Source organism: Pistacia vera, unplaced genomic scaffold, assembly GCF_008641045.1.
Source record: "Pistacia vera cultivar Batoury unplaced genomic scaffold, PisVer_v2 Contig268, whole genome shotgun sequence".
Taxonomy (NCBI): Eukaryota; Viridiplantae; Streptophyta; class Magnoliopsida; order Sapindales; family Anacardiaceae; genus Pistacia; species Pistacia vera.
Window position 1 is genome coordinate 758,082 of NW_022196077.1, and position 14,336 is coordinate 772,417.

General features: G+C 33.4%; 2 protein-coding genes and 2 pseudogenes across 2 annotated transcripts; 3 read left to right on the forward strand and 1 right to left on the reverse strand.

The window, feature by feature from the left end:
• Positions 1 to 2,219: 2,219 nt before the first annotated feature.
• Positions 2,220 to 3,384, forward strand: LOC116133282 (GEM-like protein 4). The gene is made up of 3 exons (XM_031418991.1): positions 2,220 to 2,450; positions 2,551 to 2,825; positions 2,944 to 3,384. Exons 1-3 carry the CDS (start codon positions 2,261 to 2,263, stop codon positions 3,127 to 3,129), a joined length of 651 nt encoding a protein of 216 aa, XP_031274851.1. The 5' UTR covers positions 2,220 to 2,260; the 3' UTR covers positions 3,130 to 3,384.
• A 1,528-nt stretch (positions 3,385 to 4,912) lies between these two features.
• LOC116133281 (F-box/LRR-repeat protein 4-like) lies at positions 4,913 to 6,250 on the reverse strand. Its single transcript, XM_031418990.1, has one exon. The coding sequence runs from the start codon at positions 6,066 to 6,068 to the stop codon at positions 5,205 to 5,207; it is 864 nt and encodes a 287-aa protein (XP_031274850.1). The 5' UTR covers positions 6,069 to 6,250; the 3' UTR covers positions 4,913 to 5,204.
• A 2,174-nt stretch (positions 6,251 to 8,424) lies between these two features.
• Positions 8,425 to 9,281, forward strand: LOC116133311 (annotated as a pseudogene).
• Positions 9,282 to 11,439: 2,158 nt separating this feature from the next.
• LOC116133312 lies at positions 11,440 to 12,525 on the forward strand (annotated as a pseudogene).
• Positions 12,526 to 14,336: the final 1,811 nt, after the last annotated feature.

The following is a 14,336-nucleotide window of genomic DNA, read 5'->3' on the forward strand; positions in this document are numbered from 1 at the left end:
GAGCTGTGGCAGAAAAAAAAAAAAGGTGTGAAATCACCACTTAGTCATGAATCTCATATCAAATGGAGTGCATAGCTAATATTGGATACAATACTTCAATTTATAGAAACACGTTGAAGACAATTTTAAATAAAAAAATTGAATAGGAGCACCAAATTCCATCTTCCAATAACATTAAAATTTTAGTATTTACAATTTTTACTGAAATTTTTATATCATATCATTGTTTAAAATTACCCTCCTCTAAACCAGTCCACCATTGGGTACAGAGACAATATAAATGCAATCATCTACCTCATTCACTAAGCCACTAAAATATATATATATATATATATATAAAACCTCTCTATAATAATAATCTGTATAAGATTAACTTCCATGTGTAATCATAACAAATTTTGGTCCCAACTTGGACCAATTATAAATAAGAATAAATTTCACATTGTAATAAGTTATAATTTTTCTAGATCCCGTCTTAAGGAACTTATCTTTACATAATAATAATTATATGTTTATTGTAAAAAAATATATGTTACATTAAAGGTTTAAGATGAAATAAATTATTTATCTAAAGTTGTTTGAGGTGGCAATGCAAACCCTATCGCTAGATTGTCGACAATTGACAGGGTCAATGGGTAGGGTTTGAAAAGTTTTTATGAGTTATAACTAGGGAAGAGAATAATGGTGACGTGAGATCATAATGATGTTGGAATCGAAAATAAAATATAAATTTAGATTATAAAATAGTATTTTAAAAGTTTATGAATAAAAAAGTGTTATTAAATTATTATTTGGATGGATTTTTTTTGATAATACATATGTAGTTTGTCATGAAATAATCAGCATTAATTATTTTCAGTCTCATTAATTGTTCACTAGGATTAGATATGCAGGATTTGTTTCTAGGTATTGTCAACTGCTAACTCCCTTTATATATATATAATGGATTTTCTCAACTGCTTTCTCTACATAAGCCAATACTTGTTGAATACGTGTTAATAATTTGAACCCCAAATCTTATACTTAAAATTTGTGGTCTCATAGAAGTTAGAAGCACGTGGTAGGGTAATGGGGTGGCACTAAATATTAGCGTCCTCAGTCACCAAAGTGTCAAAGCCGGCCTTGTATTATATTCTTAATTTAAGCTGAGTTGGTATTTGGAAAAAGATAGAATCAGAAGACGTTTGATTTGCTTGGCTGAATTTAGACCAAGTCCAAATAGATTTTTCTTTTGGTCGGGACGTTCTACCTAGTAAAAGTGAAGTGTCATTATCTTATCTTATATTAATTGGTTGATCCAACGCATTCTCTTTTTCTTATACAATAGTCTAGCATCAGAAAGTTAAATTGCCAGCTCAAAAAGTTAGAATCACACATCAACAAACCATATATGGGAAACGGATGAGGCATTACGTGGTGCCTATTGGGATTGTATTATTCAAAAGCTGTGTCAACTAATTACCATTTTTTTTATATATCCTAAGAAGACCTACCAACTCCTTTGATTTTCTAAAGATTTCATCTCCACAAAATAACAACAAAATTTTTATACACCAAACATGGTTTTTATTCCTTAGTTTATAAGTAAATTGTCATGGAATTTATTAGTTCATGGACTATAATATTGGAAACTATTTTTACCACCATCAAGTGATGAATTTATAACATTAACACTTAGATGCTACAAAATAACTTATAAATAAATAATAATTACACGTTTCAAGAGAATTTCTAAAATCCCGAAATTTATATCCTAAAGTGATATGTTATTTTATATAGTATTGATATGATAATGTAAAATAAAATGATACATCACTTCAAATAAGAATTTTGAGAGAAACCCCTTTTAATACATTATCCAACCATGAAAAAGCTAATGGTAATTATTCATGTATTTCTATTAGAATTAGGAAATGTAATTTGAAAAAAATTAAGAACAGTGGGTTCAAAATATGTATTCTTAAAGCAATAAGAAATCTTTAAAATATATAGATATCTAGTCAATGTGTATGCCTTTACTCTTTGAGGAGTCAGAGATGACTCATGGACAAAAAAGTTAGTTTAACTAGCGCACCTCAATAATGCCTTTAAATACACTTCCATAACACAAGGATTCTTCAACCTGCAGATTCAACAGCCTCTCACAGACACCCAACAACAACATTCTGCAATCTACAGCAGTTGTTGCAGACACAAAACCTAAAGAAAGAAGGTTCAAGCTACGAAGAAGCTAATTAATTCAGCTTTATACTCATCAAATATGAAGAAAACACTTGCAGAACAAGTTATGGGAATTTCAATCGCGTCAACTGCATACCCTTTTAAGAGCTCACCGAGAAGATTATTACCTGAACCTGCAAGCCAAGACCTTGTTCCATCTTCTGCAAATAAAAGGGTGCTTAAGCTTGGGAAAAAAGCTAACAAATTTGCCCTTGGAGTTCGAGAGCATGGTAATTAATTATTTCTTAATTTTGTTTAATTTATATGTGACTATGAATCATGTACAAAGTTGATGATTGATATTGATCTGACATTTTAGTGTTTTTGCAGTGAGATTGGGACCAAAGATCACTGAAATTGTGAAAGCAAAGTTGAGCTTAGGTGCAAGAATTCTTCAAGTAGGAGGAATGAATAAAGTGTTTAAGAAATTATTTAGTGTTGGAGAAGGAGAGAGATTGTTAAAGACTTGCCAGTGTTATTTATCAACAACAGCTGGTCCTATAGCAGGTCTCCTATTTATCTCCACTCACAAGGTTGCCTTCTGCAGTGAAAGATCAATTAAATTCTCTTCTCCAAATGGGGAATTAATTAGAGTCCATTATAAGGTATATAACTCAAAACTATTCATCTTGTTACTTGTTAGCAGTCTCTTTCTTCTTAAATGGCAATATGTGTCTCTCTTTATGATTCCTAACGTTGCTCGATATTGTCAATTAATTGCAGGTGGTGATACCAGTAAATAAGATAAAGATAGTGAATCAAAGTGAAAACGTGAAGAAGACATCACAAAAGTACATAGAGATAGTGACAGTGGATAATTTCGATTTCTGGTTTATGGGTTTCCTAAATTATCAGAAAGCATTAAAACAACTCCAACAGGCAATTTCTCAAGCTCAAATCAAGTGCTAGCACATCTTGTGCCCTATGTTTCATCGAATGTAATTAATAAGCGAAAGAAGGTCAACCTGACCAGTTGATTGCAGATAGTGTACATAATTTTGATAGTGAAAATGCTCATTTCTTTATCGTCATTGTCTATCTCGAAGAGAAACTTTACTTTGTAGTAGTGGTTATTGAATTGTAATTCAACAACCACGTTAGACTGTATCTCTCATTGCCATTTAATGGATCTCATCTCCACCTTCTGGCGCAATTTGTGGGTCAGTTTAAGTTCTTTATGTATCAATTACTAGTATTTTGCTTGCCAATGACTAACAGATGTTGTGATCATACAAAAGCAACGGTTGCCCTCGATGTACTAAGGCCAACATGTTCATGAACTTTCACGTTGTCAGTTGTCACTACGTATATAAAATTTACATGGAGATGGAAAGGCGTAAAAGCAATGTGAAAATTCTAGCTTTCCTTTCATTTTCAGCAATCAGAACTACATATGACATTGACTGTAAAAGGCGAACTCTTTTTCTCCAGGGAGTCAGAGCACTTCAAGTGAGGAACTTCTAGTTTAGATTGGTAAAGTTCAAAAATCGGAAAGTTTTTAAGCACTTGAGGACTTTGGTGAACAATCAATCGTTAGAATAAAACTCTTAACATATATAGTTGGAGTTGTTCAGAAACCTCCTAAAGTATACAGTTGTTGATAGCATGTTAGAATTTGTCAGAAAAAAATAAACTCAATTCCCATGTTTCTGAATGCAGAGATGACAGTCACAGTATCTGAAGGCTTTCCGCGGTTGGTGAAGTCGAAGCATCAATTGGACCAGGATTTTCAAATTACTTGGGGGCTCTGGCACTGCAGTTGCTTTAACTTGTTCATAAGCCGGCACTGTACTGATTTAATTCCTGCCCCCTTTTGACATCATCACTCACAAGCACCAACTAATAATATATACAATTGTTCCCAACACGTCCTATGAGTTATACTCGAAATGCTCACACGTGTTCCTTATCGTGAAGTCCATCTGGAAAATTGAGTGAAGGAAATCCAACCCAAATTGTACAGCATTCTCAACGCTATCAATTCCAGTGCAGTTGGCATCTAAGCAACTAGACATCAAATTAATTTTTAATAGAACCAGTAGGCAGCTAGGTTAAAAACGCATAGGAACGTTTTGGTTTTCCAGTATTCTAGCAAGGGACAAAATTGTAGCTTATCAAAACCAGCACAGAATAATTTCTTCAGCAATTTGTGCTGGCACAACTCTGTTATATTCTTTAATATCACTAAATATCATCTGAAAATCCAAACAACTTATAGACTCCCCCAAAAAAGGAGGTAGTTCGAAGAGAATATGTTCGGTAGAAAATTGAAAAGATTCACTAATTGAACAGATGAACCTGTCCAGCAAATCATTGAACTTTGGGTCGTGTCGTGTCTAATATCGGCATCAGTGCTAGCTGGAATACTTTACATACCTTCACATGGTCGACAGAGAAGTCATCTGCAGTGTGTACCTAACAAACTCCAACATCTGGACCCGGACTTCTCATCATGGCCACAAACTTTTAATCATGGAAACACCAGAGGATGACAATTAAGAAACTCAAAAGATATATATTAACCAATTTGATTAGACTCAAGTACTCAATAATGGTAAAAGTAAGCCATTTTGTTTATGAAGTTCTAGATCAGCTCCTCCAAAGAGTTTACTCTCAAACGACATAAAACTCCATAATTGAACTCTGTTGAGGCAAATAACTTTCTATGCAAAACATAAAAACCAAGAAATGATAAAGAATCATAAACAGAATCTTATTATGATGCCAAATACCAAATTTATGGAAACAAGTGAACAAATTACAACATTCCACTTCTAAAGAGGAAACAAATAGAAAATCCAACATACTTGCATAATATACATATGCATTTTGAGAGATAAACATATAAAATCACCCTACTACTACACAACCAAGATTGAAGCATAACATGTACAAAAGGAGCAAGAGACTGACGATGTTCAACACCTCATATGTTGTCCCAAAGTAAGCCCAGGGGATAATTTCTCGAAAACTTTTGACAGATGTCAAAACACATCCATCTCATTCAAACTTCCCAAAAAATTCACTTTACAACATTGAGGAAACTGCAATCCAGCCTCCTCGCAACCCACCTTTGTCACATGTGGGCAGGACCTCACATCAAGGTATTCCAGAGAGGTGCATCTGTCCAAAAGCATGCCTATCCCTGCCACAGTAACCTTTGGACAGTTAACCATCAAAAATTTTAAACTCAATTCAATTTCTCCCAAACCCTCAAAGGCAGCATCAGTCACTTGCTCACAGCACCCAATATCAAGAGCCTCTAGGTTTCTGCATTGTGTGAGGATGCAGCTCATTGAAGAGTCGGAAATATTTAAACACCAATCCATCCGCAATTTCTTTAAACTACTCTTACAAGCAGCTGCCAGTGACTTTAAAGACTCATCAGAGATGTCCCGGCAACCACCAATAACTAGAGTTTCAAGATTTTTGCAAAATTCGGCCAAAGAAAATAAAGAATCATCTCCAACTTTATAACAATCCAACAACTTCAGTGTCTTGAGAGAAGCTGAACAGGCCTTGGAAACACTAAAAATCCCAGTGTCTCCAATGTTGCTGCATTTGTTAATATCTAAGAAAGTTATATTTCGACATCCATTTACAAGATCTGTGATACCAACGTCACTTATGTTAGTGCATCCTTGAAGGACCAACTCTTCTAAATTGCAACAGTTTTTTGAAATAGCTTGTAATAACCCATCAGTTACAAATCTGCAGCCAGCAAGATGCAGGCTCCGCAGGTCATGACAGCCTTCAGCAACAGCTGACAACCCCTTGTCAGTCAGCTTTCTACAGTATGATACATCCAAGGACTGTAAAGAAGAAAGACCACATCCAATCGACACCATTCCTGTATCTGCAATACCTGCAATATAAACATAAAACGTTTGAGAGAAATACAGAAACTGATCCGGCTCAATAAGTATGTGTGTACCAATATATCATAAGTCCAGAGCAAAGAAGCAAATATGCACCAAAATAGCAGAGGGACTATAATTGGAGATCCTAGTGTTTCATAGTTAGTGTGGAAAAGAAAAAAAAAAAAATACACTTATCCAGGGAAATTTTCAACAGGTAAAATTAAAAATTAATTTTCAGCAAAAGCTAGTTGGGATACTTCAGAAAAGTGGCCAAAATTTATAACAGAAAGCTTCTAAACTTCATTCCAAACCCTGATTGAAAAAATTATATAAAATAGAGAATCGAATTCAAACCATACAAAGATGGTTTCTCTTCTCTTGTCGCACTTTGTGATCCTACAGTTAATAATCAAACATTACTTCGCTTGTAGCCCGCAATATGTAATAAAATTAAGGACACACCTTACTGCGTGAATTATATTATTGCATATATAAAACTCTATCAATTGTGTGTGAGTAGGATACTTTGTACAATTCCGAAAACCAAGGAGTCACCACTCACATTTTTTATTACATTCTCATGCATGGATGATGTTTATATCTTTTTTTTCTTTTTTTTTTTTTTTTTTTTTTTTGGGTATCCAGAAATGTCCGAATTAGCTTGTATGCACCTTAACTAATCTCTCAAGTTAGAAAGTTAATAGCTAGGTAAGTCTTGATGGCTACCCATTAGTAGTCATAAGGATTCAAACTCAGAACGATCTTGAGTAATACACCCAAGAATCCAAAGGAACCGCCATACTACTAAAGATCGTTGTGTTTATATCTTTATCGTTGATGTGAATTTTTTTTACAATTTACATTAATTGAAAATAGAGTGTCTAGCTAGTTTGTCATTAATTCACATAAAGTAGAAGAAAGAATAATGTACATCAAAATCGATGACAGATTCTAGAAATTTTATTCGCTTAATGCTTACAATGTCATTCGTGAGAATGCTAGAAAAGTGCTTCTGTTTGAAGATTTAATCATATGACTAAATACCGAAAGAGGACATGCATATTATCCAACATCATTAACGGATACGTTATTAACTTTATTATGTAAGCAGGAAGCTACTGATTGAGACGTCTGTTTCTCTTTTTCTTTCTCTTCTTATCTAAGAAAGAAAAAAGGGAGTGCATCACAAAGCTAAACTGCCAGATCGGAAAGTTACAATGCCCAAGCATATCAGAAGAGTTGGTATAGAAAAAAGAAGCAATGCATGTTGCTTAGCTTTCCTGCTTGGAAGGGTTGCATGAATTAAAGCTTACCAACTAATTAATTAATCAAACATACTTATTAATTCCTCGACTTCATTTGCAAATGCTAACAATTTTCGTAGGTTATAAACAAAAGCAACAAATTATGTTGAAAATGGCGCTAAACTTCCCTCTAATATCATTCTAACCACCAAACTTTGAACAATGTAATTTTTGAATAATTTCACCGATTTTAATCAACAATTCTGTCATTTTCTTTGAAATTTGAGGAAGCTAGTCACCTGCATTGATCCAATCTTCTGATTGAATAATCTGCTGAACTTTAGTCTTATTCGTTTATTTATTGAATGAGCAATCAATGAGGTTAAAAACCTTGGCTTTGGTTTTGAAGATTATTTAAAACTCCATTGTCACTCCAAATAAAAAATATATAAAAAATTCATGGTACTATATCATACCAAACTAACTTGATATATATAAATTTAATAAATTAATTATGTGCCAATGATATGGTTTACTTTGTATTATGCTAAATTAAAAGTGTTGTATTACCCAATCGTAAGTAAATTGATATTGTAAGGTATGCTTTTGCAAAATCCAAATAATATATATTTCTAAAGATAAGTCAGTTGGCCAATCATCTTCGGGGCCAATCTTTTGTGCTGATTTAAGTTTGATTACATGGGACGATCGATGTCTTACTGAGGAAGAATAAAATTTTCAATAATATTCAAATCCAACTGTCTTTTAATCTTTTAAAAATGTCGAACCAAAAATTGACACTTTCTACAAATTATCTATTCTTTAAAGCATCACAAATACACCTTTTTTGCAGACCAAATCTTTTAAGAGTCATTGCTTTGCATATGCTTATGCCTTTACTCGTATTCATGAGGCAAACATGATCATGCAACCAAAAAGTAGATTTACTTGCTATGTTTAACATTCAATCTCCTTTAAATATCACCACCACACATTTCTTGCAGACATAACACAAGTTAAAGAAGTTAGAGACAGAAGAACGTACGTAAAATCTAGCTATTCATTTGGAGAAGATGAAAAGCCCACTTTACGAACAAGTTATGGGTATTCCTGTTAACTCAATGTTGCTGCATACTCGGTTACGACTCATCCGCATCAATCAAATATTTACTGAATCAGGCCCAATACCATATTCGTGATTCTTCGGCCAACGGGTCTCCAACAAATAAAATAGTATATATCTCTCTCGTCTCTCTTTGAAATATGCATACGGATTCATGAATATCAGGGATCCTGATGAAGGAGCTTTAGTAACAGAACCGTTTTGATATTGCAGGAAAAGTGGATTCGGTTCTCGAAAAAATGAATAAGCTAGGGAAGAAAGCGATAAATTTGCCCACGGAGTCAGAGAACATGGAAGTGATGATACATTGATGGTTGCTAAATTTAATTACAAGTATCATGCATAAAGCAAATACGTTTTAATTGCTATGAAACTGCAGTTAGACTGGCGCCAAAGATTACTGAAACTGTAAAGGGAAAGTTGATGTGGTGCAAAAATTCTGCAAGTAGGTGGGGTAGAGAAAATCTTCAAGCAGCTATTTAATGTGGGGAAGGAGAGAATTTATTGAAGGCTTCTCAATGCTATTTGCAACCACAGCAGGCCCGATAGAGGCCTCCTTTTATCTCACAAAAAAGGTTGCGTTTGCAGTGAGAGTCATTGAAAACTATTCAAAGAATGGAGAAATTGTAGGTTCATTACAAGGTTTTGATCCCACTTGAGAAAATAAAGGAGTAAATCGAAGTGTAAATATGCAGAAGCCATCACAGAAGTACATGGAAATATGCACTGTGGACGATTTGACTTCTGGTTTATGGGTTTCTTAAACTATGAGAAGGTTTCAAGTACCTTCAGGCAATTTCCCAGAGCGTAGATGCTTTACAAGTCAATTATTAGTTGACTAGAAATTTTTCTTCCCTCTGCTTCATCAGAATATGTAAATTTTTGAAGTGAGGAAAGTTAATACGGTTACGATCAATGTACATTTTTGTATTATAACAAATATATGTCTTCAGTTCAACCATTATTTATGTCGACTATATATGAATTTGGAAAGAGTGAAAATACACTAGAACAAGCTAGACTTTAAAAAGCACGATTCCTACTTTTCTCTGCAGAAACAATAGAGCTGTGGCAGAAAAAAAAAAAAGGTGGTGAAATCACCACTTAGTCATGATATCATATCAAATGGAGTGCATAGCTAATATGGATACAATACTTCAATTTATAGAAACACGTTGAAGACAATTTTAATAAAAAATTGAATAGGAGCACCCAAATTCCACTTCCAATAACATTAAAATTGTGTATTTACAATTTTTACTGAAATTTTTATATCATATCATTGTTTTAATTACCCTCTCTAAACCAGTCCACCATGGGGACAGAGACTTATAAATTGCAATCATCTACCTCATTCACAAGCCACTAAAAATATATATATATATATATAAAACCTCTCTATAATAATAATCTGTATAAGATAACTTCCATGTGTAATCATAACAAATTTGGTCCCAACTTGACCAATATAAATAAGAATAAATTTCACATTGTAATAAGTAATTTTTCTAGATCCCGTCTTAAGGAATTATCTTACATAATAATAATTATAGTTATGTAAAAAAATATATGTTACATTAAAGGTTTAAGATGAAATAAATTATTATCTAAAGTTGTTTGAGGTGGCAATGCAAACCCTATCGCAGATTGTGACAATTGACAGGGTCAATGGTAGGGTTTGAAAAGTTTTTTGAGTATAACTGGGAAGAGAATAATGGTGACGTGAGATCATAATGATGTTGGAATCGAAAATAAAATATAAATTTAGATTATAAATAGTATTTTAAAGTTATGAATAAAAAAGTGTTATTAAAATTATTATTGGAGGATTTTTTTTTGATAATATATGTAGTTTGTCATGAAATAATCAGCATTAATATTTCAGTCTATTAATTGTTCACTAGGATTAGATATGCAGGATTTGTTTCTAGGTATTGTCAACTGCTAACTCCCTTTATATATATATAATGGATTTCTCAACTGCTTCTCTACATAAGCCAATACTTGTTGAATACGTGTTAATATTGAACCCCAAATCTATTACTTAAATTTGTGGTCTCATAGAGTTAGAAGCACGTGGTAGGGTAATGGGGTGGCACTAAATATTAGCGTCCTCAGTCCAAAGTGTCAAAGCCGGCCTTGTATTATATTCTTAATTTAAGCTGAGTTGGTATTTGGAAAAAGATAGAATCAGAAGACGTTTGATTTGCTTGGCTGAATTTAGACCCAGTCCAATAGATTTTTTTTGGTCGGGACGTTCTACCTAGTAAAAGTGAAGTGTCATTATCTATCTTATATTAATTGGTTGATCCAACGCATTTCTTTTTCTTATACAATAGTCTAGCATAGAAAGTAAATTGCCAGCTCAAAAAGTTAGAATCACACATCAACAAACATATATGGGAAACGGATGAGGCATTACGTGGTGCCTATTGGGATTGTATTATTCAAAAGCTGTGTCAACTAATTACCATTTTTTTTATATATCCTAAGAAGACCTACCAACTCCTTTGATTTTCTAAAGATTTCATCTCCACAAAATAACAACAAAATTTTTATACACCAAACATGGTTTTATTCCTAGTTTATAAGTAATGTCATGGAATTTATTAGTTCATGGACTATAATATTGGAAACTATTTTTACCACCATCAAGTGATGAATTTATAACATTAACACTTAGATGCTACAAAATAACTTTAAATAAATAATAATTACCAGTTTCAAGAGAATTTCTAAAATCCCGAAATTTATATCCTAAAGTGATGTTATTTTATATAGTATGATATGATAATGTTAAAATGATACATCACTTCAAATAAGAATTTTGAGAGAACCCTTAATACATTATCCAACCATGAAAAGCTAATGGTAATTATTCATGTATTTCTATTAGAATTAGGAAAGTAATTTGAAAAAAATTAAGAACAGTGGGTTCAAAATATGTTTCTTAAAGCAATAAGAAATCTTTAAATATATAGATATCTAGTCAATGTGTATGCCTACTCTTTGAGGAGTCAGAGATGACTCATGGACAAAAAGTTAGTTTAACTAGCGCACCTCAATAATGCCTAAAACACTTCCATAACACAAGGATTCTTCAACCTGCAGATTCAACAGCCTCTCACAGACACCAACAACAACATTTGCAATCTACAGCAGTTGTTGCAGACACAAAAACTAAGAAAGAAGGTTCAAGCTACGAAGAAGGTAATAATTCAGCTTTATATTCATCAAATATGAAGAAAACAATTGCAGAACAAGTATGGGAATTTCAATCGCGTCAACTGCATACCCTTTAAGAGCTCACCGAGAAGATTATTACCTGAACCTGCAAGCCAAGACTTGTTCATCTTCTGCAATAAAAGGGTGCTTAAGCTGGGAAAAAGTAACAATTTGCCCTTGAGTTCGAGAGCATGGTATAATTATTTCTTAATTTTGTTTAATTTATATGTGACTATGAATCATGTACAAAGTGATGATTGATATTGATCTGACATTTTTGTGTTCTTGCAGTGAGATTGGGACCAAAGATCACTGAAATCGTGAAAGCAAAGTTGAGCAGGTGCAAGAATTCTTCAAGTGAGGAATGAATAAGTGTTTAAGAATATTTAGTGTTGGAGAAGGAGAGAGATTGTTAAAGACTTGCCAGTGTTATTATCAACAACAGCTGGTCCTATAGCAGGTCTCCTATTTATTCCACTCACAAGGTTGCCTTCTGCAGTGAAGATCAATTAAATTCTCTTTCCAAATGGGGAATATTAGAGTCCATTATAAGGTATATAACTCAAAACTATATCTTGTTACTTGTTAGCAGTCTTTTCTTCTTAAATGGCAATATGTGTCTCTCTTTATGATTCCTAACGTTGCTCGATATTGTCAATTAATTGCAGGTGGTGATAACAGTAAATAAGATAAAGATAGTGAATCAAAGTGAAGACGTGAAGAAGTCCTCACAAAAGTACATAGAGATTGTGACAGTGGTAATTTCGATTTCTGGTTTATGGGTTTCCTAAATTATCAGAAAGCATTAAACAAACTCCAACAGGCAATTTCTCAAGCTCAAATCAAGTGCTAGCACATGTGCCCTATGTTTCATCGATGTAATTAATAAGTGAAAGAAGGTCAACCTGACTAGTGATTGCAGCTAGTGTACATAATTTTGATAGTGAAAATGCTCATTTCTTATCGTCATTGTCTATCTCGAAGAGAAACTTTACTTTGAGTAGTGGTTATTGAATTGTAATTCAACAACCACGTAGACTGTATTCTCATTGCCATTTAATGGATCTCATCTCCACCTTCTGGCGCAATTTGTGGGTCAGTTTAAGTTCTTTATATATCAATACTAGTATTTTGCTTGCCAATGACTAACAGATGTTGTGATCATACAAAGCAACGGTTGACTCCATGTATTAAGGCCAACATGTTCATGAGCTTTCACGTTGTCAGGTGCACTAGTATATAAAATTTACATGGAGATGGAAAGGCGTAAAAGCAATGTGAAATCTAGCTTTCTTTCATTTTCAGCAACAGAACTATAATGACATTGACTGTAAAAGGCGAACTCTTTTCTCCAGGGAGTCAAAAGCACTTGAAGTGAGGTTCTTCTAGTTTAGATTGGTAAAGTTCAAAAATCGGAAAGTTTTTAAGCACTTGAGGACTTTGGTGAACAATCAATCGTTAGAATAAAACTCTTAACATTATAGTTGGAGTGTTCAGAAACTCCTAAAGATACAGTTGTTGATAGCATGTTAGAATTTGTCAGAAAAAATAAAATCAATTCCCATGTTTCTGAATGCAGAGATGACAGTCACAGTATCTGAAGGTTTTCCGGGTTGGTGAAGTGGAAGCATCAATTGACCAGGATTGCTCCAATTTGTTTGTGAAGAAGAAAGATAGATCTCTACGGATGTGTATAGATTACAGAGAGTTAAATAAAGTGACAGTGAAGAATAAATACTCGTTGCCTCGCATAGATGATTTGTTTGATCAGCTGAAAGGAGCAGCCATGTTTTCAAATATTGATTTGAGGTCGGGTTATCACCAAGTAAGGGTCGTAGAGCCAGATATTGCTAAGATTGCTTTTCGGACCAGATATGGGCATTATGAGTTTGTGGTGATGCCTTTTAGATTAACCAATGTCCCAGCAGTCTTTATGGACTTAATGAACCGAGTGTTTCAGGATTGTCTTGATCGATTCATAGTGGTGTTTATTAATGATATCCTGGTTTATTCTAAGATAGAAGAAGAGCATGAAGAACATTTAAGATTTGTGCTCCAACGATTGCGAGATAAGAAGCTATTTGCCAAATTTTCTAAGTGTGAGTTTTATATTATGTAAAGATTTGTATATAAAAAAAAAATTAGTTATGGGCCCATTATTTTATCGTCATCTATATGTATATTTTCTTATATATATATATATATATATATATATAGTGAGTTTTACTGTTATTTTCCGAGTATACTAGTTAGAGAGAAAGTATTACAACTTACATGAGAGTCCATAAGGAGTAATGAATTCAGACTATCATTCTTTTCAATTCGTAGTTCATATTTTTGCAACAAAAATTGGGCTTCTGGAGTGGATATAGAATCAATTCTGGACAATAGGCTAAACACAACAGCATCGAATTCAGGTCCTAATCCATCCGAGATGTATGATAGCAAATCTTTATCAGACACTACTTGACCATTGCTTGACAATTGATTAGCAATTTTTTTTTTTCATTTTTAGAACATATTCACTAACACTTAGGTTCTCCTTAGTTGTAGATTGTAACAGACTCCTCAAATGCATCATTTTTGCTTTAGACTCAGAATGAAATTCTCGTTCTAGAGTGCACCAAATTTCAGATGTTGAAGTACACTTTGAGATATGACCAA